At 48.0% G+C, this 26,999-nt stretch overlaps 1 protein-coding gene across 3 annotated transcripts in view; it reads left to right on the plus strand.

Annotated features, from left to right (window-relative positions):
* Positions 1-26,372, plus strand: part of ZC3H3 (zinc finger CCCH-type containing 3) — a 353,067-nt gene extending 326,695 nt beyond the window's left edge. For all 3 annotated transcript variants that reach the window (XR_013635280.1, XM_078851403.1, XM_078851404.1), the window contains one exon: positions 19,414-26,372. Coding sequence is in view for 2 of the 3 variants with exons in the window: in XM_078851403.1 (XP_078707529.1) it covers positions 19,414-19,445 (32 nt within the window). In the remaining variant the exon portion in view is untranslated. The remainder of the gene's footprint in view (positions 1-19,413) is intronic.
* The last annotated feature ends 627 nt before the right edge of the window (positions 26,373-26,999 follow it).

Consider the following 26,999-nt stretch of genomic DNA (forward strand, 5'->3'; position numbering starts at 1 on the left):
ATATAAAACCCAACAGAATACAAAGGGGTGGGGGAATCCCTTCCTGGCCCCCATAGTTGGCCAGCTGAAACCCTGAAGCATGAGCTTTTGGGAACAGAAGACAAAAACTGGAAGTGAACCCCAAAGCTGCCAAGCCCTGCCCCTGACCATCACAGGCAATCCCATCATACAATCACATTCATAAATTTGTCCAGCTTTCTCTTAAAACTAAGTAAGTTGTTTGCTCCTACTGGGAGGCTGCTCCAGAGCCTCCCTCTTCTGATGGTTAGAAACCACTGTCTAATTTCAAGCCTGAGTTTGTTCATGGCCAGTTTATCCCTATTTGTTCTTGTGCTGACTTTGTCCTTTAGCTTAAATAGCTCTTCACCTTCCATGGTATTTACTCCCCTGCTTGGGTATCAAATGCAAAAATCTAAAGTTAATGGCACATTAAGATTGAGAAATCAAGTGCACAAGTCAGACATGTCTTTTGTGCTAACTTGGTTTCATTGCAAGACCTGTGTATTTTTGTGGCAGATGTTTAATATCACAAAGTAATACATTGTTTATATTTAACAATTAAACCATCAAAAGGAAATTCTTCCCAGGTGCAGTGTGGCTAAATTGGGGTTGCCTTAGGAAAATCAAACTTATCATTTCTGACTTCTCAGTGTTGGATTAACAGTGGGTTTTATTGTCATTTAATCTACCTAGTTTTGACAAAAAAACGAAAGGAGGATTAAATATCAGTGGAAAAGTGGATGACAAATTACATGCAGATGTCCTGCACATGCCCAGCTCTGAACCACAGTAGCATAAAAGCTAGTAGAAAATATTGTAACAAACAAACCAATTTTAAACCTCCCTAACTTTTAAAATACTGAACAAGTTTTCTTCACATTTGAGCTTTTTTCCTTCCCAAATGAGGACTCTGAAACAAGCCAGCTTTGACGTTTCTGGCATGAGCTATTTGAATGACAGAGGAGCAGAAGTTTTAATCCTAACATGGTATTTTACTTTATGGTGTTTAACAAGTGTGTAATTCAGAAATGGCTGAACTGATTTAGCTCAAATCTTCCAAAACAAAGTGCACCTTTGGGCTGACCCCATGGATGGAAGCTTTTGACCCAAAAGCAATTTGTGTGAGAGAGTTTTAAAAGCAACTGAAAATGGTGGGTGAGATCAGAACGCAGAACTCTGTCAACGACACCATTCGCTCCCCGTAAATGCAGTGACTGCCACCTGTGTATTTATCTCGGTGTACGAGGTATTGAGACTGTTCCTGTTCGTGTGCGATGATTTATAATCCTCTGCCTGCCTTAACTATATACAACAGTGTGTGAAATTGCTCCTGACGCCTTCTAGCACTTTTTGATGCAACTCTCATGTCTCATCATTCAGTGTAAAATCCTTTACTTTTCTACATTGGGGTTATGGGTATGGGGGCGTTGCCAGAAGCTGGGAATGGGTGACAGGGGATGGATCACTTGATGATTCCCTGTTCTGTTCATTCCCTCTGGGGCACCTGGCACTGGCCACTGTCGGAAGACAGGATACTGGGCTAGATGGACCTTTGGTCTGACCCAGTACGGCCATTCTTATGCTTTTATGGAAAAGATTTTGCAGAAAACTCTTAATTTTCACCCTTCCACTTTTCTTTGCTCTTTTTATTTAAAAGGGCCTCAAGCCCTCTCTGATCAAAACTTTTCCTCAGCTGATTTGGCTGTGCATTTCCCTTGAGAAAGTAAAGGCTAGTGCCTTGCCAAAATTCACCTTGCAGCTCCCTGCAAGTTACCCACAGGGTGGTTTGAAAAAGATGTTTCTATAATGGGAAAAGTGTGGGGGAAGGGGGTTACTTTCCTCACATTCAAAAATGGTTAAACCATTTTCATTAAAACTTCACGCGCACACATGAAATGCCCCTTTTAAGGCAGAGCCCAATCCTGGAAAGTTTTAAGAAGTGCTGAGTGACTGCGAATAGAGGATCAAGTTGGAAACTCGTATGTCACCTTCTGCTACCTTACAGAGTTCAATGCTGCTCTCACTACAATGTGAGATAATAATACAATAATAATGTGAGCCTTGTTTGGCTTACTCTGAGCTCTGACTGTTAATTAAAGTCATCTCATTAGCCAACTTCTCCTTCAGGGATGGGGAGTTGTTAAGAAGATTGCAAAGATCTTCTGTCTGGCTCACGATTGGCCAGGAAGACCTAAGGGAATGATGCATCAATGAAGAAGCCATGTTTCTATCTGGAACGTTGCAGTGACTGCAAGAGATTAGCAGGAGCAGTTATTTTTCAGTGCATCTCTCTCTCTGTTTTATGCTGCCTCCCATCACCTTAGCCTCTGGGCACCTTCCACGTAAAATCATTAGCCATAGTGAAGTCCTTAGTGGATTTCATGGAGGCTTTGGCGCTTCTCTTTGTTGGGTGGCCTATGGCAGCACTTTGGTCTGTCAGGTGTCCCTGCTCATCAGGGGTCTTTAAATCTAGCATTGAGGACATCAGTAGCTCAGCCAGAGGGTCGGGGTCTACTGCAGAAGTGGGCGGGTGAGGGTCTGTGGCCTGCAATGTGCAGGAGGTCGGATGATGATCAGGATGGTCCCTTCTGGCCTTAAAGACTGAGAGTCTGAGTCTTTCACAGAGCAGGAGGGGAGAGACATGGGTTTGAAAACACAGGACGATGGATTTACAGAAATTGGCCAAGGGATTCAGTAGCAGGTGTGGAATCCAAAGCTGCTGCCCACTTAGGTTTCTTTTTATTTGTAAATTGACTAGCTTTCGCGTTGGCAGTGTCCCTGTAAATCTGCCCTCTCCCCATCTCACAATGTCTGTTGGAAGTGAATTTTGTTTAACTTTCCCTTTGGCTGCAGACGAAGACGCCCTTGTGAGTGTCTAAAGGATGTGTCTGAGGAAAGTACTTTTTTATTGAAATATATAATGGTGCCACCTGAAGTGTGATTTACTACAGGGTCCACTTCTCGGACTTGATGATCTATTTCTATTAGATTTCTTTCTTTTGCTCACTTTCCCTTTAAGAGTGGCAAGTTTCTCTGTCTGCCTGACACCTTCTTAGGCTTAGGCAAAATAAATGTTGATTTTCATCGAAAGTAAGAGCATTGGAAGTACTAATTCTCCAGCGAGGCTGACAAGCTCAGCAAAAGCTGCTCAGGTTTCCACAAAGGGCTGACGATCCAGCCTCGCTCTTCTCTTTGGAAGCAGTTCAATCATCATAATGAAAAAGGGGCTTCTTATCCTAGCTTTCGCTAACTAGAAATTATATACCTGGTTCCCGGAAGATAGATTGCATTGCTCCCGAAATACAGAGGGTGGTATAGAGTGAAGGCACGCACAATGCGGCACAAGATTGATCACACAATTTGCAGAATCTACCATGCACAAAAAAAGAGAATATATTTTTGTTTGCAGTTGTCGGGTCTCTCTGTCACTGGGCAAAGGGGGCAAGATGTAGAAGAGGACAGAGGTAAAATTCAGCCCCTTTGTTGAGTTTTGACCAATGTGTTGTAGGATCTCACAGAAATTAATTCCAACCCTGTCAACTGGTTGTTAAAAGAATGACTGTGGAGCCTGTTGTTCCAGTCAGTGCAGGCTTTCCATCCTCTGGATGTTCCCTTATTTGGCTGAATTCCCCATGAGCATTAGATTACATTGTATTTAAAAGCAATTGTTCATTTAGATGGGTTAGGGTTTTAAAAACTTTTTATTGCTTTGGAGATCATTAATATACTTCGGATTTCTCAAAGTGGAAGCAAAACTTTTTCAATGGCCCCATGTGTCTCCTGGAGAGGAATCGGGAGACCCAGGTTCAAGTCCCTGCTTTGCCACAGACTGTCTGTGTGACCATGGGCAAGACATAGGCCCAGAACCTCAAAGGTATTTGGGCGCCGAGCTTCCAAGCAGCTTCCCATGTGTACAATGTGGATAACAGCACTGCCCTGCCTCCCAGGGGTGTGGGGAGGAGAAATACATGAAAGATTATGAATTGCTTTGAAATCTACTGGTGAAAAGCTCCATAGAAGAGCAAGGGATTATTGTGTAATTTACCCCCTGACAGATTTGAAGCCTGTTTGACACTGATTCACATACAGGCTTGAGGGGAGGCCAGGGCTAGTACTTATAAGAAAAAGCCCTCTCCCCTATGGTCCTGGGGAGGTCTGAAATGTATTTGTGCAAGAACCTAAGCAATGAATGTGGCAAAGGGGCGCAAATACCCCAGAAGCTCTAAAGAGAGCACCTGTGTCCTACGGGGAACCTGCCTGTAGGTTTCAGTGGGGCTCCACGGAGGTGTTACAGGTCTACCAGCATGGATTAGATTGCAGGATCGGGGGGTAGGAAGAATGGCCAGTGTTTAGGGCAATAGCTGGGGACTCGAAGACTGGGGAATCAGTTTCCTGCTCTGCCACAGATTTGCTGGGTGACCTTGGGCAAGTCCCAGAACCTCTCTGTGCCTCAGTTCACCATCTGTACAATGGGGATAATAGTGGGGTGCTGTGAGGGTCAAATCCATTAATGACTGCGAGGTGCTCAGATGCTGTGGTGACGTGAGCTATGGAAGTATACCCCTCAGGGCCTGACAGTGCGTTTGAAAAGTGGTAGATTGACCATTCCGATGCTAATTCAACACCCGAGGATGGAGGTGATGCAGCTAGTTTAGACGAATGGGGATGTGTTGGAAATGACTGGTCTTGCCATTCACTCAGCAGTCGTAGGCCTACGGTGCCTAGTCCAACTCACATTAAAGTCAGTGGGAGCCTTTTCTTCTTCAAAGCACTGTGCCACGATTGAACCCTCACAGAGTCCCTTTGAGGGAAGTAAATATTATCTCCCCTCCTGCTTCTTGTAGCTAGGTAAACTGAGGCAGGGAGATAAAGGGGTTTTTCTCAAGGCAATGGCTAGAGTCAGTGTCAGAACTTAGAAATTGGTTTCAACATAAAAACAGCTTCTCGTTTTGAATTTTGTGTATTTTGAAGCACTAGTTGAGGCACTTGTGGATGCTAAGTTAATTATATACTAAAATTCATACAGGAAAGCACCAAGTAATCTTTAAAACCAAGTATATACAATATAGAACCGACCATAAACCCAGCCAAACTATTTAAAAATCTGCACAACCATCGGGAAGCTAAATGTAGTCAACAAAAGTTTTGTGAAGATGTTTTCAAAAAATCTCTAAATTTCTCCGTCCGTTATATTTATCATTTAAATAGCTCTTTGCAAGTTCAAAGTACTGAACTGGTATTAGCTAACAACGTCTCACAGCTCTGCTCTGAGGTAACTGAGTTGTTTAATATTATCCCCGTTTTCCTTTGAAACTGATCAAACGAAAAACTTGTATACACAGCGCATCGTTAACTCGTAGGACTCACTGCCACAAGGTGTAAAAGTCCTGTTCTATTCAAGTGGGTGCTGGGGAAACTATAACAGAAGAAGAAATGTTTGGTTTCAGAGTAGCAGCCGTGTTAGTCTGTATACGCAAAAAGAAAAGGAGGACTTGTGGCACCTTAGAAACTAACAACTTTATTTGAGCATAAGCTTTCGTGAGCTACAGCTCACTTCATCAGAGAAGAAATGGAAGTGAAGGCTGGAAAAGAGCCCTAAACAGGTGGGGAAAGGGATGGAGAAGAGAAGAGAAGAAAGGAAGAGTGAGTTAGACAAATAAAAACCAACAAAGAGGGTATTAGGAGATCCATGGAAGGCTTCCAGCCATGTTGGTGGGATGATGTGTAGTACTGGATGCCCTGGTCTCATGTCTTCCCCCTTTAGGGCCTACGTTGCTCATTCCAGAAAACATTTACTCTCCCTTGTGTGCACTATGTAAAAAATGTCATGATTGGCTCAGAAGTACAGTGAACGAAACTCGCCACTGCTGCCAGGCCACTGTATGAGATGGAGGAGTCTACATGCAGGGGATTGGTAATTAAGCCTTTAACCTCGAGGTTGCAGGTTCAAATCTAGCTGTGGTCAGTTCTGACCAAAAGCAGTTGCCAGGACTGAGCGCCATTTCTGGCAGATCAGCATCCATGTGACGGAAACCACCATTATGATGCACACTTGGAGACACCTTGTTGGTCCTTCGTTCAAAGGTTGAATGGGTCGTGGAGAGAGCTCCCCTTTGCCTCCTAGAGTGGGTTCAGACAGCTCCCTGCTGGGTTAGCATTGGGCAGAGCACACATTATCTGTGTTGTACCACTTCACCCTCCAGAGCCACTAGTCTGATACCTTTGCTGCCACCAAAGGCTGTTGGGATAATCAGGTGCTTTATAACTGCCAAGGAGTTCTGTGACCCATTGGGAAGGGAGGAGCCACTGGACTGGAGGGCAAGTGGACTCAGAGACTGGATTAAAGCTTTCACCCCTTTCACTTTTGGAATTTCAGTAGCAGTAAACATCACTTCTCTCACCATGTGTCTCTTCAGTCCCCCTGCTGCCTGGGGAGACCAAGTAGAAATAATTTCACTCATCGTAGTGGTTTCTCTGATCTGACTACTACTAATTGCAGCGGTGTAATCACGATTTAGCAATCATCTGAAGTGTTAAGTCTGGATGCCACCTGTTCTTTGTTGGGATCACCTTGTACCTGCCCATGCTGGGCTAGTGGGAGCTGTTTACATTCTCAACTGTGTACTAAATACAAAAAAAAAGTTTATCCCATGTCAAAGCTTCCCTGAATCTTGGATCATTCCTGCTGTGCTTTGGAAAGTGTGAAAAGTATGTTAAAGGGGATGACAGAGAGCCTTTATTGGGGAAGATAGGATCGCAGATCAGTAAAAATCTTAATACAGTTTTTGTCCCTCCAAGATGACAAATGGTTTTTCCCAGTTGTTTTTTGGTTTTAAATTCCCTCTCCTCTGTTTGAGATTCATAATTAAGATCAAGCCGCACATAGATAAGAATTTTAGCGATTAACATCCCATCAGAGCCTCTTGGGGGGAAGTGACAGGTGATTTTACAACATGCCTCTAAGAATTTCATAGCTCCTCATAAAAAATAAATAAATACCCCCCTCCCCGAATTTATGGCGGTGGGTCTGATGCTGGGTGCTGTCCTTCAGCAGAGGAAGGAAACATACAGCATGATTAAATACACCTCCCCTGCAGATGGCTAAGAAAACACAGCTGATAGGAATGGTAAATACATTCTCTTAAGGTAAGTATCCTCTATGGACTGACTCTCTTGAATCATGTGGTCTTCACTCAGTTTATTTTATTCTACACCATCTTCCGGCATAAACTAACCTGTCAATATTATCGTTCAGAAATATTGCCAGGCTAGTTTTGCAACAATAAATCTTAGTTTGTTTGTTTAATTTCAAGCCTTGGATGGGAGGGGGTTGGGTTGCCTCTGCTCTTCCCCTCAATTCCCCTGTCCCCAGCTCCCTCTCCACCACTAATTAGTCCATCTGAAGTGGATTGAGTCAGATGGCTTGACTGCAGCTCTCGTTGGAGGTTCCCGATTTTAGTCGTTTGTGGTGCAGATTCACTGAGATCTTGCAGACTCTGCTTTTGCCATCAGATGTTGCTTGCCTCCACCTTTCTTCCGCCCTGTAAGTGCAGTGCTTGTGAGTTTCACAGATGGGTTTCCATTCAATCAATGCTGTATGTTAATTGTTCTGTCTTACTCAAGCATTGGAAATGCGGACTTTGTAACCTACATGCCATTCTCCTCTTCACTCCCTCGCTCCCTGACCATCCTTTTGTCTCCATGCCCTGACCGGTCCAGTCTTATTTGGGTTATCTAAAGTACTGGTAAGGAGGTTTCTGGTGGCTTATCTTCCAACCAGGAGAGAGCAGACTTTGTGGTGTGGATGTTCATAGCTCAGGAAAGTGTAGACAAGAAGTTTGATCTGGTAAATCAAATGCTTGGAAGCAAATCTCCTGGGTTCTGTTCCCAGCACTGTCGTTGACTCAGCATGTGACCTTGGGCAAATCACTTCCCCTCCCTGTACCTGTGAAGCGGGGATAATCGTCTATCTCCCAGAGAGAACCAGTGTTTGTAAGTCACACTGAGATCCTTAGATGGAAGATGCTACATAAGCACCAAAGTATTATCATTTTAGTCAAGTGCTTTTAGGGCCTTTCTGCAGTAGGGATAGACTGGAAAAGGTGCCCCTATACAAGCATGTAAATGCCCCGGTATATGATACTGCCCTTGGGGATGGGGGTGGACCATGGGATTGGTTGTTTCTCTGCCACTGTGCCTTTAAAGCTGTCTTAGTCCACTAAGGTGACTAATTGCCGAGTCCCCAGTGACTGCTGTGCGTCCCTCTGATGTATGGGTGTTATATTAAGGGTGGAAAGGTGCTAAATGAGCCCTCTTTGTTTTACATAAATTAGCTCAAAAGTCATGAATCAATGCCACTGACACCCTGAGGATGTTTGATTGCCAAGTTTAACAGGAAAGACAAATAAGACTTCCCCACCCCTGCCCACATGAGTCACTGGGGGGCCAAGTGGGCTGAGGCACCTGACGTGACCCGTAATCATCTTCCCCCCTCATCACATGAAACCTCAGCAGAGTCCGAGGGAGGAATCCCCTGAATGCAAGGCGGCATTTTAGTGGACGGTCCTCCAGGGGCTGTGACCACCGGTGCTTAGGTTAAGGTCTGTTGTGTTAATGGTATGGGGTCTCCCGCCCTTCTGCCCTTGGGGCTTGGAAACCTGAACCCCTGTAGCATCGGCACGCCAAGAAATTTAAACCCGCTACCCCTCCAGAGGGTGAGCTCCAGGGCCGAGAGCCATCTGCTCCCCTTGCCTATGGGAATCTTAGCTCACCACTCTCCTGCAGTCTTCACCGGTGCAGCATGCGGGCCCACACAAACCCAAGCATCCCTTTCCAATTGTGCATTTGTCTAACGAAGCAGCAAATTCCTGATCGCCCCAGAGACTCCCTTGACCACGTCCATCCCCAACTGTGTTCCTGTGTGAGGGCCATTTGTTTCTACACATTCAAAACTCTTATTCTCTCATCCCCCCTCAGCTCGCCGGCGTGCAAGCTGTAATGCTTTTCTAATCCGCATCCTGAGTGCTCTCTTGTGGCCTCTGGGTCCAGGCCTCCTGCCAGATGCGGACGCTGTCCGCAGGAATGGCCAGCTGTACAGCCCAGCACCCATCGTGCTTGGGAACAGGGTAACTGTATCCTACTGGCTTCCAGCAGAGCGGCCTGTGAGAGGAGCCTCATTCCTCGGGATTCCTAGAACTGCGGAATTCCAGCCAGCAGGCTGGAGCCGGTGTGTGCAGAGCTCAAGCCTTGCAACTTTGTGTCCCATCTGACGAGCTCTTGGGGGCAGGGAAGGGAGTGGGGAGGGAGTAAAATGAGCTCAGGAGGGCCCGGGAGTCCTTCACTGTGGAAACGCTGCTCCCACAGTTTACGCTTAGCGCTAAAGCAGGGACTCCGGGAGCATGGCCTGCAACCTAAATGCAGCCTGCACCTGCCCTTCTCTTTAATACTCAGGGTTCAGCTCAGGATGGAGAGTTGCGCAGCGTAACTGGTTTCTGTGAGCTGCACCCACACACTGAAGGCAGGACAGCTGCAGCCTGCTCCGTTATGTGCATGTTAGGGTAGCACTTGCTTGGGCATTGGCTTTGATCTAATACTCCCTGTCTCTGGGGATGGCCCATATCTGCTTTGGTCTACAATGGTCCTACCTCTCTGGTTCCAAGGGGACTTACTTCACCAGGGCAGGGTGAAGAGGGGACTTTCCAGCAGGAGCCACCGATGGTATTGGCCCTCCTCCTCCCTGGGGGGCGGGTCTGTTACCCAGTACATTTTGGAGCTGTCTAAGCATTTCCTGGGCTGATGGCTGAGAGGTTCTGTGTCCCCATGGGCTGTGGCGCGAGGGCCACAAGGCAATCTTGTTTCCACTGTTAATGCACGGTACTGAGAGGTACTTAAGGAGATTTCAGCTGATCAGGAGGGGTGGCCAAATGCTTTTAGGTGGTAATTCACTCCAGGCATCAGAACACTTGGCTCTTTGGTCACTTCCCAAGTGGTCCAGGAAGTGTTGAGTGGCAGAGCCAAACTATTCCAGTGCACCGATGCAGGGTAATAGACGCCGTACAAAATGCAGAGGGCTCTGCCGAGCCCCTGACATCCGGAAGCTGGAAAATTTGGCCCAGCCTTTTGCACAGATCATCATTCTCCATTCCTGTCCCTGATCTTTCCCTCTCTTCCAGCTCAACAGCTGGTGGTCTCTTGCATCTGGCTGACTCGCAAGGGGTGCTGGCACCAGACCAAGAAGAGGCCACGGAGCAGGGAAATGGCCTTTTGGAGGGGTGCCTGCGAATTGAGGCCTATATCCTGGCCAGCAGTGACTCTGATTGAAGGGTCATAGTGGACAAAGAACGGAACACGAGCTCCCAACACAATGCCGTGGCAAAGAGCTAATGCTACCCTGGGACCAGGGAGTGGAGTTCGTATACAGCGTTGGTGAGACCAGTGCTGGAGACTGCATCCAGTTTTGGTGTCCACATTTTTAAAAGAGTGATGAAAAATTGGAACGGGTGCAGAGAAGAGCCACAAAAAGGACTCGAGGGTTGGAAAAATGCTTTACAGTGAGAGACTTCTAGTTCAGTCCGTTTAGCTGATCAAAAAGAAGATCAAGAGGTGATCTGATTACACGGGGAGAAAATACCAGGTACTAAAGGGCTCTTTAGTATTTCAGAGAAAGAACCAGTGGCTGGAAGCTGAAGCCAGACAGATTAAGTTAGAAATAAAACACAATTTTGAACAGCAAGGGTGATTAACCATTGGAACGAACCACCAAGGGAAGCAGTGGATTTTCTATCTCTGGGCTCTGTCCTTAGTCCCCTTCTCCCGCTACACCTTGTCTCTGGGTAATTTCATCTGCAAACACAAATTCAACTACTGTCTCTTTGCTGATGACTCAGATCTACTTCTCTGCTCCAGGCCTGCCACCTTCTGTACAAACTAGTCTCAGCCTCTCTTTGTCCATCTTGTAGATGTCTAGACATGAGCTGAAGCTCAGTGTGGCTAAAGCAGAGCTCCTAATCTGCCTCTCCGCCTCCCCACCCCTGCCCAAACCCAAGCCTCCCTGCTACCTACTTTCTTGACCACTGTGATCAACAGCACCATCCTGCCTGTCACTCGGGCCCGGAACTTGGGCGTCATCTTCGATTCTGACCCCTATGTAGGTCCAAACATCCACTCTCTGTCTAAGCCTTGAGATTTGTTCTGCATAACATCTGTAAGGTCCAGCCTTTCCTATCCACCCACACAGAGAAAGCTCTTGTCCAAGCTCTCATTGTCTTGAGTCTCCGTTACTGCAACATCCTGTTCTCTGGCCTTGACGAAGACAACCTTGCCCCACTCCTATCGATTGAGAATATCCATTCTCCTAGCCCGTCGCTCGGACCATCCTTGAGCCCTTCTCTTTGCCTCCCTCCACCGGTGACTCCCCCTTCTCTAGCCCTTCAAACAAGCGGCTTGTCTTCACTTTCACTTCTTGGCCTGTGCCCACTCTACCTACCCTCTCTCAGTCAGTAGCGCAACGCCAGCATCTATTGCCCAATTGCTAAATTTTCAAACAAGCCCTCTAGAGCTTTCTCCCACGTTGTCCCTGACACCTGGGAGGAACTTCCCATAAACTTCTGCAAAGCCCCTTCACTGTTCACATCCCTCCTTAAAACTCTCCTTTGCTGTGATGCCACCAAGAATCATGACAACAGTTAAGCTGCTGGCGTCCTGAGCTCACTGTCTCGCACCCTGTCCAATATTGGGTCATGGTTTCATTGTACTCCTCTGTCTGTCTCCATCTGTTGTCTCTTGTCTTATACTTAGATTGTCAGCTCTGTGGAGCAGGGGCTGTCTGTTTCTTCTGTGTTTGTCCAGAGCCTGGCACAATGGGTCAGGACCGTGACTACCTAGGTGCTACGACAGTACAAATGACAATGAATAATAATCTCCTGGTGTCTTTAAGGCAGGACTGGTTGCAGTTCTGGAAGAGATGCTTTAGCCAAATACAAGTAAATGGACTTAGTACAAGGGTGAAGTTCTGGGCCTGTGTTATCTAGGAGGTCAGATTAGCTGATCTAATGGTCTGTACTGGCCTTAAAATCTATGAATACCCATCAGAGCAGAGGAAGATCAAAGCGTTCAGCAGCTGTGATGCCTCGGGACCAAACTCATCTCTCACAGCCCAGGGCAATGGTTGATTCATGTCTTCTAACCCAGTGTTTCTCAACCTAATACCAGGGACTGGCTGGCTGCCTTCCTAAACTGCATCAGGGAGATCTTCGGGGCCGGGGCTGTTCCACAGACCAGTCATTGAGACACACTGTTCTGGATGGAGCAGGACACGTGGACTCATATGGATCAGTTGGAAGGAATCAATTTAGATTGGGGGTTTCTCAAGCTTCATTGCACCGCAACCCCCTTCTGACAACAAAACTTACTACACGACCCCAAGAGGGGAACTGAAGCCTGAGCCTGCCCGAGCCCTGCCAAAGCCAGAGCCCCACCACCCCGGGTGGGAGGGACCAAAGACCAAGGGCTTCAGCCCCAGGAAGGGGCCTGTAACCTGAGCCCCACCACCCAGGGCTGAAGCCCTCAGGCTTCGGCCCTGGGCGGTGGGGCTTGGGCTTCGGCCCCAGAAAATCTAATCCCAGCCCTGGTGACCCCATTAGAACGGAGCCCCGACCCACAGTTTGAGAGCCACTGATCTAGATACGTAATAGTGTTGCCCGATTTGCACAAACAATATCCCCAACTCCTGTATTGCATCCAAAATGTCAGCCCGATGTTCTAGGGGCGCCGGATTTCTATCGCTGAGTTGTCATTGCTGTGCAGTAAAATAGATCAGATGCCCCGAACTCCCGGAAACACCACCTCATCCCAGCTCTTTCTGCAGGTGAGCTCTTGTGTGCTGAGCTGTTCTCCCCTTTCGGCCGAGTGTTTCCTGGGCTGTGCCCTATAGCTGTGTTCCCACCTTCACTCGGGCGCTGGCAGTGTGTGGCTGGGGGCGCAGCAGCAGGATTTTCCCCGGGTTTCCATCCCGGTTGTTGGAGTTCAGACAGGCCCTGTTTTCTGCGCTGTATTTTGAGTTCACAGCAGCTGGGTCTAGAACTGTCCCTGCCTCAAGCTGCCCTTGTTACACCCCCAGAACACCCTGGAGTTAACTCTTTGCTCACTGGTGCTCAGATGCAGCTTCCAGCCCCTGCCACTATGTAGTTCTCAGAGCTCTCAGACAACGTTAGTCCCTCAGTTTGAAGGAGCCCCCCCTTTAATTCCTCTTTGGAGCATTTCTCCCCATGCTGGGGACTTGGCCAGCCCCTGACCTACTGCCCATTGCAACTTCTCGGGGACCCAGATCCCTGGGGGAGCTGGAACTGATGAATGCTTTGCTGCCCTGCTTGTCACGGCTTGGCGATCCCATTGATCCTGGGGTGAGTAGGGCCAGGGAGTAGAACTGAGGGGGGGTTGGGGAACCTGGGAGCATTTGTAGGGAGGTGAGTATGCGGGGGAGGGGATTCAGATAGGTGTGTATATGCAGGGGTAGGTGTGTGTACATGTGAGTGGGCACAGATAGGTGTGTGTATGGAGGTGTGGGAGTGTGTGTATGAGTGGGTGCAGATAGGTGTGAGTATGCAGGGGATTGTGTGTGTACACGTGAGTGGACGTAAATAGGTGTGCATATGCACATGTGTGAGTGGGTGCAGATAGGTGTGGGGTGTGCATAAATGTGAGCGGGTGTAGATAAGTGTGCAAATGCAAGTGTGTGCATATGAGTGGGCGCAGATAGGTGTGTGTATGCGGAGGGGGTGTGAGTGGGTGCTGATAGATGTGTGTATACGGGGGGAGGTGTAAGAGTGGGTGCAGATAGGGGTGTGTATGCAGGGGGAGGTGTGTGAGTGGGTGCAGATAGGTGTGTATATGCATGTGTGTGAGTGGGTGCAAATAGGTGTGGGGGTGTGCGTACATGTGAGTGGGTGCAGATAGGTATGTAACTGGGGGTGGGGAGGACACATTTAAAAAGTAGTTCAGAGCTCAGAGAGAGGGGAAAGCAGGAGGGACAGGAAATACAGCAGACCAAATAAAGAAACCAATGTTAGCTCCTTGCGTGCTGGACAGTTAAGGAGGGTGTCTGTCCCCTAAGCCCAGGGCAGCACCCTAACCTGTATATAATGAGCAGAAAGGAGGGAAGCAGGCAGGGCAGATAAGGAAAAGAGGGAAGAGCACACGTTCAAACGCTGCAGAAAATGACATGGGCGTTACAATGTGGAGGAAAACATAAAGACAAGCCCATCTCTGTTTGCAAAGTGTATGAGCCAGCAAGCAAACTGGTAATGCACCGTTAAACAGAGCAGTACAAGGTGGAGACCTGTCGCTTCACCTGGGCTAGCAGGCTTAGTCCTGGGGTAGCAAGTGCTGTCATTGGCATTCAGGCTGCTCCATCTTCCCCCTCCCCAGCAGTCCTCCTCCATGGTAGCACAGAACTGAAGGCAGTTGCTTCTTGGAAGCTGGAGGATTTACACTCTGAGGGGCCCACAAAGTCACTCTTATAATGTCCTTATTGAGTTGTTAATAGATATCGGCCATGTCATGTCAGCCTACCCCTTGGCAAAGGTGAGCGTCAGCTGTTTGATGTAGCAGCAGATTATTTGAAATGAGGTGGTGCCTTCTGATGAGGTTGATTGTCTTGTACCTAAAGTGTGGGTGTACTGGCCCTAGGCAATGATTGTGTGGTGAAGAGTTTGGAAGAAGTGGGACTAGCTACAATAGGTGTCCATGTGATGGCTTCTCGATGAAATGTGCTCTCGAAAGCAGAGAACTTGTCTCCCCCTGAGTCCGAGAAGGGCTTTGAACTCTCCGAAATGGCCTGTCTCAGCCTGTGTGTTGAGCAGGTGAATGCATGTCTCTAAAGCTCTGAGATCCTCAGGGGGAAGGGGCGAGAGCAGCACAAAGTGTTATTGCAAGCCACTTTCCATCCCACTCCGTGGCTGGTATCTGCGGCTGGATAAAGTTCACTCTTTAATATTAGAATGTTTAATCTCTGATGATATTAAAGAAATTATTGGAGTCCTGGGGAAGTCCCTGTGTGGCTGGGAGCAGGGAGCTCTCCGGTTTAGACACGGGCTCTATCCCCGCAGGCAATTCGTAATTTCTGCACAAGGAGCAGCTCTTTTCATCCTGTACTTTCAGAATAGAGCAGGCCCAGCAAAGTAACTGCACCTTTTGAACCCTTTGGAATCAGTGGGTGCAGGGCACTCTTGCCCTCAGTTGATAAATTCACTGCATCAGGAAATCACAGCTGTTAACATAGCCACTCAGGGACTGAGCCTGTGTAGGTCAGAGGTATCTATATACATAGATTGGCTGATTGGTATAAGTAGGTAATTAATTTAAGGCACAATCATCACTCTAATGAAAATGAATCATCCAAGCCTGGTTTCTGTAAACATCACACCTTCTTTGTGAGCCGGCCAAAGTGGGGTTTGGGAGCGGTATCTTACAGAAGACGGAATATCGGATATTGACGTCAGCACCGGAATAGCAAGAGTGGAAGAGACATCCCTGAAGAATAAACATCTGATGAGAAGCGTCATAAATCTGAAGACTAAATTCCAACTCTTAAAAACTTGCATTAGGCTGGCGTTAAATTACGGCTGTGAAACGTAGACATTCAAACACTCCATAATAAACAAACTACAATCCTTCAAATGATGGTATTACAGAAGAATTATGAAAATATCCTGGATACACCACGTAACCAGTGAAAAGGTCTTGGAGATGACTGGAACTAGGAAAACAGTAGTTAGCAATCTTACGTAAAGAAAGATTTGATTTGCGGGATACTTTTAAGAGGTCTGTGGGCGATGCATGTTTATGGGCACTGGAAGGGAAAGTTGGTGGCAGAACAACACCAGGCAGAAAAAGAAGACCGTGAATGCGGGATGGGGTGTCCCATGTGGATCAAAACGATTATTCATCCACAAAGAGATTAGCAGAGAGCTGTACAGCATGGGCTACCATGCTTGCAAACCTCCAGAAATGGAGATGCCACATAAGAAGAACAGTATCTTCCAGCCCATTGTGAAAGAACCAGAAATCGGCATTCTCAGCGGTGCTGTTTTCTGCAGCTTAGCCTTCCCATGAAGGACTCTTGTTACCATGAGGTGTGTGTAAATCCAGGGCAGTTTGGGAAGGACGACATTTTCAGTAAGTAATGCAGGGACACAACCACATGGCTGCTTTTGATGTCAGTGGTGAGACAAGGTGGTTAAGGTTAAAGGAATAGTTCTCTAAAAAGCCTAGAAAGCTGTTGCCATTAAAAAAAACAGATAATTCCAACAGGTTCCTTGCCCCAGTATGATACACTCTTGTATATGGTATTAGCAATGCAGGGACATACTGCAATAAGGATTGGCCAGTCCTGACTTCCTAATGCAATTGCATTGTTTTAAATGAAGCTGAAAGATATTTTCAGACCTTAATTCTTTCTCCCCATTGATGCTGTCTGTTTGCTTTCTGCATGTCACTAAAGTTGTACGATGCAACTAGACTGGTCAGTTTCACTTTATTATCATGATTATTTATGTTCCAGGAGCGCGTAGAGGCCTGAATGGAGATCAGGACCCCATTGTGCTGGTTGCTGTACAGAGACAGTGAGACACTGCCCCAGACTGCTTACAGCCTAAATAGATGAGACACAAAAGATGGGAGGGGAAATTGAGGCACAGAGGGGGGACGGTCACTCTGCAGGTCGGTGGCAGAGATAGGAATAGAATCCAGGTCTCCAGGGTCCCCATCAAGTGCACTATCCACTGGGCAACACTCTCTCCCCATTAAGAAATATTATAACTTGGTTTCTAGTTAGGTTAGCTTCCTAGCTCTCTCATGCAGTGAGAGCAAATATTGGTTTTAAACTGAAATGAGGAAATACCCTCCCCAAAAAACATTCCCGTGTTCGTTAGATTTTTGCAACACCCGTGCAGCTCGTGCAGCCAGCCCAAGGGCACAGGGACGTTGCAGAGAAGGAGCGTTGCTAGGATGCTCCGGGGAACAGAGAACACATCTGATGAGAGGAGACTTAAAGAGCTTGGCGGAAATGTAGCAAAAGGAAGGCTGAGAGGAGACTTGATTGCTCTCTATAAATACATGGGTGGGGGGCGGGGGATGCGAAGGAGGAGGAAGGACTATTTAAGATGAAGAACAACGTCGGCATAAGAGCAAATGCAAATAAACTGGGCATCGATACACTGAGGCTGTAAATTAGCAGGAAGCTTCTAACCCTCAGAGTGAAGCTGCGGAGCAGCCTCCTAACACATGCAGTGGGGAGCAAATAACCGAACTGGTTGTAAGATGGAGCTTGGCAAATTTCGGACCAGGATGGTCTGACAGGGTGGCCTGCGATAGCAGGGGACTGGATTCAGTGACCCAGCAGGTCCTTTCCAATGCTCGGTTCTAATGACAGAAGCAGGATTAGAACCCAGATTCCTTCCCCTCTGTTCACACCACTGGCCCATGCCCTGTTCTCTCACTAGCCTTATAGCAGAGGCTCCTATTGTGGAAAATCTCATTTAATGATCCTGAGCTTGGCACTGCCAAGACAATCCCTGCCCCTGGCTGCTTACAGGTTAAGGCACTGCCAGGTAAGACCAGACGCATTGGGAGACCCAAGTTTAGGGTTATTTCGGTTTTCCAGTCTCTCTCCTTTCTCCTGATTTGAAGTTGGGTGGGGAGAGGTTTGCCCTGGGCTGGTGTTAGAAGTGAGCCTTTCGGGAAGGTTTGCATGAGGAGAGACTAGGAACCCAGTGTGCCGGGTTTGGGAGGTGGCTTATGGATGGAGACAGCATGGAGGAAGGCATGGCAATGGGAGTAGAAGGAAGCCAAGGGGTATGAGCAGCGGAGCAAGGGGAGCCCAAAAGATGAGCTCTGGGACTGAGTGGGACCCTGGGGGCTGGGCCGAGAGTGAAAATGGATGTGAACTCTCACTCTTTGCCCTGTCCCCAGTAACACTGCCTGCCCACCCCCACCTCCAGCTCAGCGAAAGAGGGTTAGTCACACTGGCTTAGCAGCAGCTGCTGCCCTGCAGCCCCACTAAATGCCACTAATTTGTTTTGGGAGCCAACCGGATGGCATCCGCCCAAGGGTTGGAATTCTCCAGTGGTTCACAGCTGCCAAGAAATATGGGCTAGTGCCATGTTGGGGTGTTTGTGTGTGTGTAAGTAAAATACATACACAATTCCTAGTCAGAGCTGTAACATGGCCCTCAGTGCTCATCTAGGTGACCTTCCATTTAAGGATCCCGAAGCGCTTTGCAATCACTAGCAATGACAAGGGATAGAAATAGGATTTCCAGTGTACTGATGAGGAACCTGAGGCTCTAGAGGAAATAATGGTATTGTGTTAAGTGACGTGCCCAGGCTCATATGGCAAATGAGTAACAGAGCCAACAACAGTGCCCTAAGCTCTTACCTCTCGTCTTACCCACTAGACTGTCTAAAATGCACCCTGCATTGGCACAGCCCACAGGTAGGCAGTTTGCTCAAAGTATAGCTTCCCACGTATTAGCATTATGCTCTGCTCTGCCCAGAGCATCCATAGGCACTTTTCATAGCTCACATGAGAGACCCTGTTTTGGAAGCTGTGATTCAGTTCCCTGGCAAACAAATTGTAGGGTTGGCTAGTGGTGGGGGTCTGGTGGCCACTTCCTTCCATGCTGGGTGTCACTGCGAGGCAGCTTGTTCAGCCAGGTGTATATTGCAGTGTGCTCAGAAGGTGAGATGGCCCCTGAGCTAGCAGCTTCCTGGCCCAGCGGAGGATTTGAAGATGAGGACAGGGAGCTCTCACTGTCCTTCAGTCTAGGCTAACCCCTGATCATAGAACCATAGAATATCAGGGTTGGAAGGGAACTCAGGAGGTCATCTAGTCCAACCCCCTGCTCAAAGCAGGACCAATCCCCAATTTTTGCCCCAGATCCCTAAATGGCCCCCTTAAGTATTGAACTCACAACCCTGGGTTTAGCAGGCCATTGCTCAAACCACTGAGCTATCCCTCCCCCTGTTCTTATCACAGCGCCATTGGGGGATGGAGATCATGGCCAGTGGCTGTGCTTAGATGATGATCCATTGGCCCCCTTGTAAGATCCTTACTGGGCGTGGCCATGGAGGGAGCTCCTGCCCAGTGTCCAGGTGTGTGCTCTCAGAATCCTATTCCCCCATGCAGGTAGGGGCCTGGCCACGGATAAGGGAGCAGAGTTTGCCCCTCTAAGCCCAAATTATACGTCTAGCATGTGTGCATAGCTATCCTCTCCAGTGCTGTGACCCCTCTGCCCTTCCCACAATGCATCTGGGGCTCACCTCTAACCACTTCCTCTGCCATAGATTTATATTCCCAAACTGCCAGCTACTAATGTCACCACAACACTCACCTTCTGCTTTCTCCTTCTCCTTCCAGGGAAGCCGCTGCAGATCAAGCCCAGGCTGTGAGGTCAGCTCCCTGGATTCAGCATCTCTCTGGCCTCTTCATGCACTGGTCCATCCAACAGTCCAGCAGCCGAACGCCTCAGGAAACGCAGCGGCCAGGCTAGGCCTGGCACCTACCTCAGGACAGCAAGATGGGAGGAGGCTTCCTCCTGATTTGTGTTCCTTTTCGATACGTTCATTTGGCCCGGAACCCGGTAACAGTAAATGTCCCAGGTTCCCCCAGCCCCGTCACACAGGGAGGCGGCTTTGTAAGCGTTTTAATTTTGGAATAAATGATCTTTTAATCTGGTTTATTTAAAACAACCCCCTTCCCAAGCCCCTGTTTAACTTCAGTTTGCCTGGTCATTCTTGAGTTAGCATGAATGAACTGTTGTGACCAGATTAGGCTAAGTGGAGCCCATTGATCATACCTGCAGCCCTTTGCACCCGGGTTCTTGGTGGTGTGTTTGGAGCTTTGCCGTTGCAGTAATTCTCCTCACAGAGATTTGAGGAAGGCACAGGGATTAAAGAAACCTAACTCTGTTTCTCTTTAGTGCCGGGAAGCCGCATTGCCCAGTTGGGTATATTTCAACAGTGCTGTCTGTTAGTGGGAAATTATACTGCATGATGAGAGGCTGGAGGACTTCAGCCAGCCAAGAACTGCAGCAATTGCCTAGAAATGAGGGTGTGCGCATCTTACAACCATCAGGATAGGAATTTGTTTTGTGAGTGAGGGGTGTGCAAGGGGGCTGTGGCTTCCTGTAGCCATGTGCTTAAGGGATATGTGTGACCCAAACAGAACAGCCACATGAGGTGAGCTCTGAAACCATTTCAGAGAAACAGTTATGCCCTTGTGCCAAAAAATATTGTGTGTTGGGGGTGGAGGGGGGGAGCATTTCTGAATGGAAATGCAAGCCCCCTAATATCTAATGCACGCGGAGGAGTCTGTTTGCTAGTGATTTGTCTGCAGCTGACAGGGCCTAAGAAAACCCTGTGGTCCCGCGGTGTGCAGGGCGATCACCTTCTCCCATCCCTGTACCCCTCCAAGAGGAAAGGAAACCGCAAGGAGATGCAGCAAGACTAAGAGGACAGAAGGTGAAGTCTGTAGTCAGTGTGGTGGTTTCCATACCGCTGCTTTCAGTGAGCACTGCCTTGTGATCCAGCTGCTTTTCCCATCTGTATCTGGTTCATGCAGAGAGGCGAGGAAAGCAGTCTGGTTAAGTATTCCAGGGGAAAAGCGAGGCTTGTAAAAGCCAAGGATGACAGAGTATCTAGTCAGGAAAGAAAGAGGAACCGAGGACTCTGAATTAGACTTTTGTTAATGGTGATTTCTCCTCTTCTCCACTGTGGTAATAGCAGGGTGCAAGGACACAGGTATTTATGGAACATGGGCCTCCCACAAAGGATTTAGTGCCCTTCTCAATGTGTGTTGAATTCCAGGTTGTTCAGTTCAGGTCCAGGGAAAATAACCTGTTTTCTTGGTTTAGAAGCCAGCATTCTCTAATGATCTCACAGGTTCATATAATGATTGTTTAGTGTGTCAGAGACGCTGTCTGCTTAGTTCCCAAATGTACAGGCCAAATGCCCACCTGGATAAATCCACCTCAGTCCCAAGAGGAGTTTGTAATATTCAGAGCTCCTTGGTTTCTTTATTTTTAACTGGTGTGTTTACTGTGGGTCAGACTCTAATGAAATGGAGCCCCAGTGCTGTGCTGAGAGATGATATCAACACAACAAGCATTTGGTTTAAATGTAGAGCTGACCCATACCACCCCTCAGAGCCAAACACGTTTGCACCAGCTCTGCCTTTCTCATAGGGCTCCTATTCTGATATTGGCCTGAGCCGGACCCCTGGATCCAGATACCCCAAACTTGGGACCCTTCCAAATCCAAAGTGTGATCTGGGTCTGACTTTCACTGTCTTTAAACAGGTTCAACCAAAGCCCAGCTTTGGGGCATTCAGAATCAGGATCCAGACTGAGCAGCCTCCACCTGTCTCTAGTTCAAACCAGACACATTTGCTAAAAAGAGTTTGCAACTTTTCAGCATGCGTAATGTGGATTCTGAGTTGCTTGACGTTGACACATTTTGTCACGTATCCCTCTCGCCCCCCAGGAGATGACCTGGCGCTGGGAGTCCAGTTTGCATTGGTGTAAAGGTACAGTTGTCACATGCCGATGCCTTTTTCTCTCACAGTGTCTGATCATCCAACGTTGCTCCTGGAGGGTGTTAGTTACTCATCACGGTAGCATCTCTCGGTCACTTTGCATATCAAGCCAGCTGCCGTGGAGTTTGATTGAAATTTTTGCGGTGAGCGGTGAAATTTCCCCCCTTCTGTGAATCTGCCTGGCTCATCTCCTCCCTTCACCACAGAGCAACAAGCTAATAAAAGATTGATTGGAACTATAATTGCAATCTGCTGAGGTCAGCATTTCCTCCCCGGCTCCTCGCTGCACTGAGGGACGGAGGGAGCATGAGGGGGGTCGTTAGCAAACACCCAGTTGATTGTGCTGTTTTTATTTTCCCCACTCCGTTTCTTTATCTCTGTGATTTAGCATCCTGTCGATGTGTGTTCCCGCAGAGCGGAGGAGTGCTGGCCGGGCAACTTACCGAGGGCGCGCCGAGAGGAGAACTGCAGGTGCAGTTTTTCTCTTTTTTGTCTCCATCATTTTAAACTTTAGGGGGTGGAGGTGATTTTTAATGGGTGTCACTAAGTTTCCAAGGATAGTTCCAGAAATTCCTATCAAATCCAGACATTCCCATCTGATCCAGCATGCAAAAAGCACTGAGAACCCCATAAGAAATCCCAATGGCATAGCCTAATCTGCAGTGAAGCCAAGGAGATCCATACAGGACATGTCACATCATGGGTGCACTAGGACCTCAAGATAGAAAGCATCTACAGCAACCAGGAAGATCCCCAGTAAAACTTCACACACAGGGAATGGTCAGTGAGAACCTTGCTTCAGTGGGGTCCCCTGGAATTAGGTCAGAGGATAGTCTAAGCATTTGGTGATAGTGGACCTTAGGGCCAAATTTGTCTCTTGGTCACACTTATGCAAGACAGTGAGGGCTGAATGGGAGTATCTGAAGGCAAACTTTGGCCATCATTGCTGCTTGGGAGATAGAGGCTGGAGAAGTAAATATTATCAAGGCAAATTCACCTTATGACTAAGAGCCAGCCTCAGTTTCCCCATTAGACCTTCCTGACATGGGGAGATACAGAGGGTACAGGGCAAAGGAAAATCCTGAACTGAGAGGTCCTAGGAAAGCACCAAGAGGGCTTGTCTCTTTCCAAACTCCTCCCTCTTCTAGTAGGATGTCCTAGTTAGTAGCTCGGTATCATTACATGGAACTCTGGGGCAGGTGGTTTGGTTCTCATTCCTCAGACGGGCAGCCTCCATCGACACACGCAATGGGAGTTTAGCAAAATCTCTCACCCTGGCGCCTGCCAGAAGCATACGGGGTCTGCTGTGTGTAAATAAAATACAGACGCCCATATGTTCCGGCCGACTGCTGCCTAACTGACCATGTAGCCAGGGTGGGCTACTGTGCTGCCCCGGGGTCACCAGTATGCCCCCCCTGGAAACCTCTGGATTGCGAGGCATGCACAGGATTCGGTCAGCGTGTTTATCAGCGAACGGGAAGAAAGCAGAGTTTGCGTGTGAACTCGCAAATCCAGTAGCCAGGCACTTTTTATTTTCAAGGTCTTTTGGCAACATATTTCCCTGGGGGAGCTGTGCTCTCAGGTGCAGCATCCTCGGGTTCGCAGTGACAGGAGAAGGGCCTGTAATGTATTCTCTTGGGGACAGTCAGCCGCCAGATGCTTCGCCCTCAGGTTTGCAGTGGTTGCAGAGGGGTCTGTAATGTCTGTGTGTCTTTCCACTAAGGTTTCAACTATTTTTCACCCCATTTTCTTGCAGGGGCGACAGAGATGCTAGGAGGCTGAGTGAAACTGAGGTCACGTAGTAAGTCAGTAGCTGGCTGAGGTTAGATCTAGGGAGTTTCTTGCCTTGATATATATTTTATAGCCAAGCTGTTGTGTGTTCTGTACGGTAGAGGCTTCCTTGGCTCTGCTGGTGTTACAGGTCCCTGCTTGTCTCTTTAGTGTGACTCTGCTCTGCAGCGTTCTCCTTCCTTGACTTTGTCAGGTAGAGATCATGGCTATCCCGGTCTGTACATGCCTGCCTGTGTTACCGCCATGCGATGTGTTACCTGTGAGTCAGCATCGCTGAGACATAATGTTCAACCCCGCTGGTGAACCATCCAGGCTGAGCTAATACCCAGGGCCGCTGGCTATCTCATCCATTCGTTTGCTCTGCTCCAGGGTAGGATGATGTAAGGTTAACAATCCTCTTTAGGGACAGTGGGCTTGATCCTGCAAGGTTCTGAGCACCCTCGACTCCTGGTGATGGCAGCATGTGAGGAGGGTGCTCAGCCCTTCACAGGTGGTGCTCCCCACCTCCAGCACCAGGCCCATGTTCTGCTCTAGCTCCTTGCCCCCATCTACGGCAGTGGGAATTTTGAGCCTGTTAGATTCCTTGGGGATCAATTCAGTTCAGGTGTTGGGGTGGGGACTGGCTCGTTCCTCTGCCAGGGCTTGGGATGGAGTTGATACCATGTAACCGTATCGTTTTGATTTGGTGCTTGATGTTAACGTCACCGTATTTACTTCCAGGGCAGGACAGATTCCTGTAGGGGGGAAATTATATATGCAGAGGCTTGGAAAGCTGTAGTGTCTCAGAGAGCTTCTGACTTTTCCAAGTACCAGCTGCCACTCTGAAACTTTCAGGAAGAAGCGTCTCTTTAAGGGGGCTGAGGCTGGTTGTTTATAGGGTGTGAGTTACCCTGCAGGATTTGTTCCAGGAGGGACTGACAGATAGTGTTTCGCTCAACTGCCCAGAGTATCAGCTCTCGGATCATGTACATTCACTGGCACGAAGTACAACCAAAGCTGCCATGTAACTAATTTCCAAACCCGAACGCTTTGGCACAAATCACTGCTATCTTCGTGGGCTCGCTCTGTGCTCAGTAGAGGCAGGGAGGGAGCATGGTCCAGAGGTTAGGGTAGGTGACTGGGCATCAAGAGACTTGGGTTCTATTCCCAATTCTGACTTTGGCACGTGACCCCTCAGTTTCCCCATTGTGATGTCACACGCCTTTGTGAAACATGGTGACATCAACAGCACTAAATGCAACCATTTGGGGTTCTCAAAAATTCTGTGATTACTGTACAACTGCCACGTGGACCCCGCTGCGTCCTGCATCCTTCGTTTGAGCGAGACAACCCGTCTAGGCATTGTCACACCCAAAGCCCTCTCACGAGGACACCTCCACCCGAGTGGTCAATGAACCCAGCACCCTGCTGCTGCCTTGCCGTTGATGCAGTCCACTGGACAGAGGTGTCACTGCACAGGATTTAAAAGGACAGATGAGAACATTGGGCAGAAGATTCTTGAGTGCTTGACAGTTATACGTGAACCCACACTTAGTCATGCCATGTATTATAAGCCACCAAGAAGGGTCATGCTCAAAGGTTGCATGCGGATAACACAGCCCACCTAGCTCCAGCCCTCAAAAGCAAACGCCTGCTCCCTCCCTGGTGAACTGTGACACTAAAATGAAAGCCAGAGATGACTCCAGCTTTCTGTGTTACCCAGGCAGGCAATGTGGAAATGACTTTGAATTTCCCCCTTAAAAAACAATGTCCTTCCTCCATGGGTATGTCTACGCAGCAACTAGACCCCCGTGGCTGGCTTGTGCCAGGCAACTTGGGCTTGGACTGCGGGGCTGTTTCACTGCTGTGTAGACATCTGGGCTCGGGCTGGAGCCTGGGCTGTAGGACCCAGAGCTCGGGCTTAATGAAACACCCCTACAGCCTGAGTCAGCTGGCACAGGCCAGCTGTGGGTTTTTCTTTGCTGCGTAGACATACCCCGTGAGAGCCACTTGGCGTTTCCTAGTTTGTTAAGGAGCACCAAGGTTGGGGGTAGGGCTGGTCCAGAAGATCTTTAGCAAATGGAGGGGAGCCGGTGGATTTCGGAGGGGCTAAATGGTAGTCGAACTTACTTTGCGGTTGCCCGCTCTCCCCTTCCACACAGTCCGGTTGTGGGCTGGGCTGCTCCCTGGTGCATGGGTACATTCAGCACATAAATGAATGGGAGCGAACCTCAGATGTAAGCTCTGAAGGCTGCAGTCAACTCCCTGCCACTGATCCTCATTCCAATGCCAATGGGAAGCATCTTGGAGCATCCTCCGAATCAGGCAGCCCCAACAACTCCACTTCTCAGGCCGACTCCTCGGCTGGGGTACATCGGCACAGCTTAGACGTGTTTACGCCAGTGGGGATCCAGGTTTAATTGTGCTCTTAGTGTGTTTAAGCAGCCCAGCCTTATCGTACTGTTTTGTTTCAAGGGTGTTGGGGAAATTAGGCCAGGCCCAAGATCTTAGAAGTGAAGTTCTATAACCCCCTGAAAATATGGACTCCGACTAGAGAAGCAATTACGTCTAACTGAACTAGCAGACATGGGAATGTAGTGCCACTCAATGTGAAGGGTTCTGCCCTCGATGTCAATATGCTATCTTACTGCTTGCAAAATCAAGAGGAGCCAGAGCACTGACTTGGGCAGCATAGGATTTAAGTTAGCAGTAACAGGCTTGTGAAGCGTGAGAATCTGTGTCCATCACCGCTAGGGTGATATTCCTTGGAAGAGCCATGAAACGGAGAATGTTCAAAACTACCTTTCGCTTTGTGGTCTCTATGCTCGTGCTGGGCTTTGTTTGGTGTGAAACTCTTAGCTATGTGTTAAAGGAAGCTATTTTTAATAAAGAATTCCATAGTCACTGTTGATACTAAATGTCTTTTGTTAATTGGTGCTTTTTGATATTTAAATAAAGGTGAATGAAGAGTTTGTGCAACAAATTGCTGCTTTGTGGCTTTGCTCTTTCTCTGATGTGTGATCAAAAGTTTCTCCTTATTCCCAACGTTACCAAGGTAGTGCCTGGCTGAAAAATTTTCATCAAAACCTTTTTTTTTTTTTATGAAGCAGAAATTTTTGTCAGACCCATTCCATTTGCTGAAATTTTTCAGGTTTTTATTGACAAACCAAAAACCTAAAAAACGTTTGGCCTTTGACAACTGAAATCCCACAATGTTCAGTTTTGGGGGAGTTTTTGATAAAAACTAAAGTTCCATGAACATTTTTTGACAAAAATTTCTGCTTTGTACATTTTTAGCAGAAAATAAAATACAGTCACTTGCACAGCTCTAGTTAATGATGTCTAAATATCTAATTTCCATGAGTGTTCAGAAAAAGGAATGCATCCACAGAGTGCAGAGGACTTTATTGTACGTTTGCCTAGAAGAAGTAATATACACATACTGTATGTAGAGATTATAGAAATGTCTTGAAATTACCCAACACACAGAAGGCATTTTCCTGGGGAGACGATGTGCCCATGGTAGGTAAACCCTTCTCCCTCCGAAGAGATTCCCTTTAAACTTTGTTGTTCTGAACCTGTTGACACCATTTATATTGCATTGGGCTCCCTCTCTGCCTCCTCTCTCTTCCTGACTTATT

Source organism: Lepidochelys kempii, chromosome 2 (assembly GCF_965140285.1).
Source record: "Lepidochelys kempii isolate rLepKem1 chromosome 2, rLepKem1.hap1, whole genome shotgun sequence".
Taxonomy (NCBI): Eukaryota; Metazoa; Chordata; order Testudines; family Cheloniidae; genus Lepidochelys; species Lepidochelys kempii.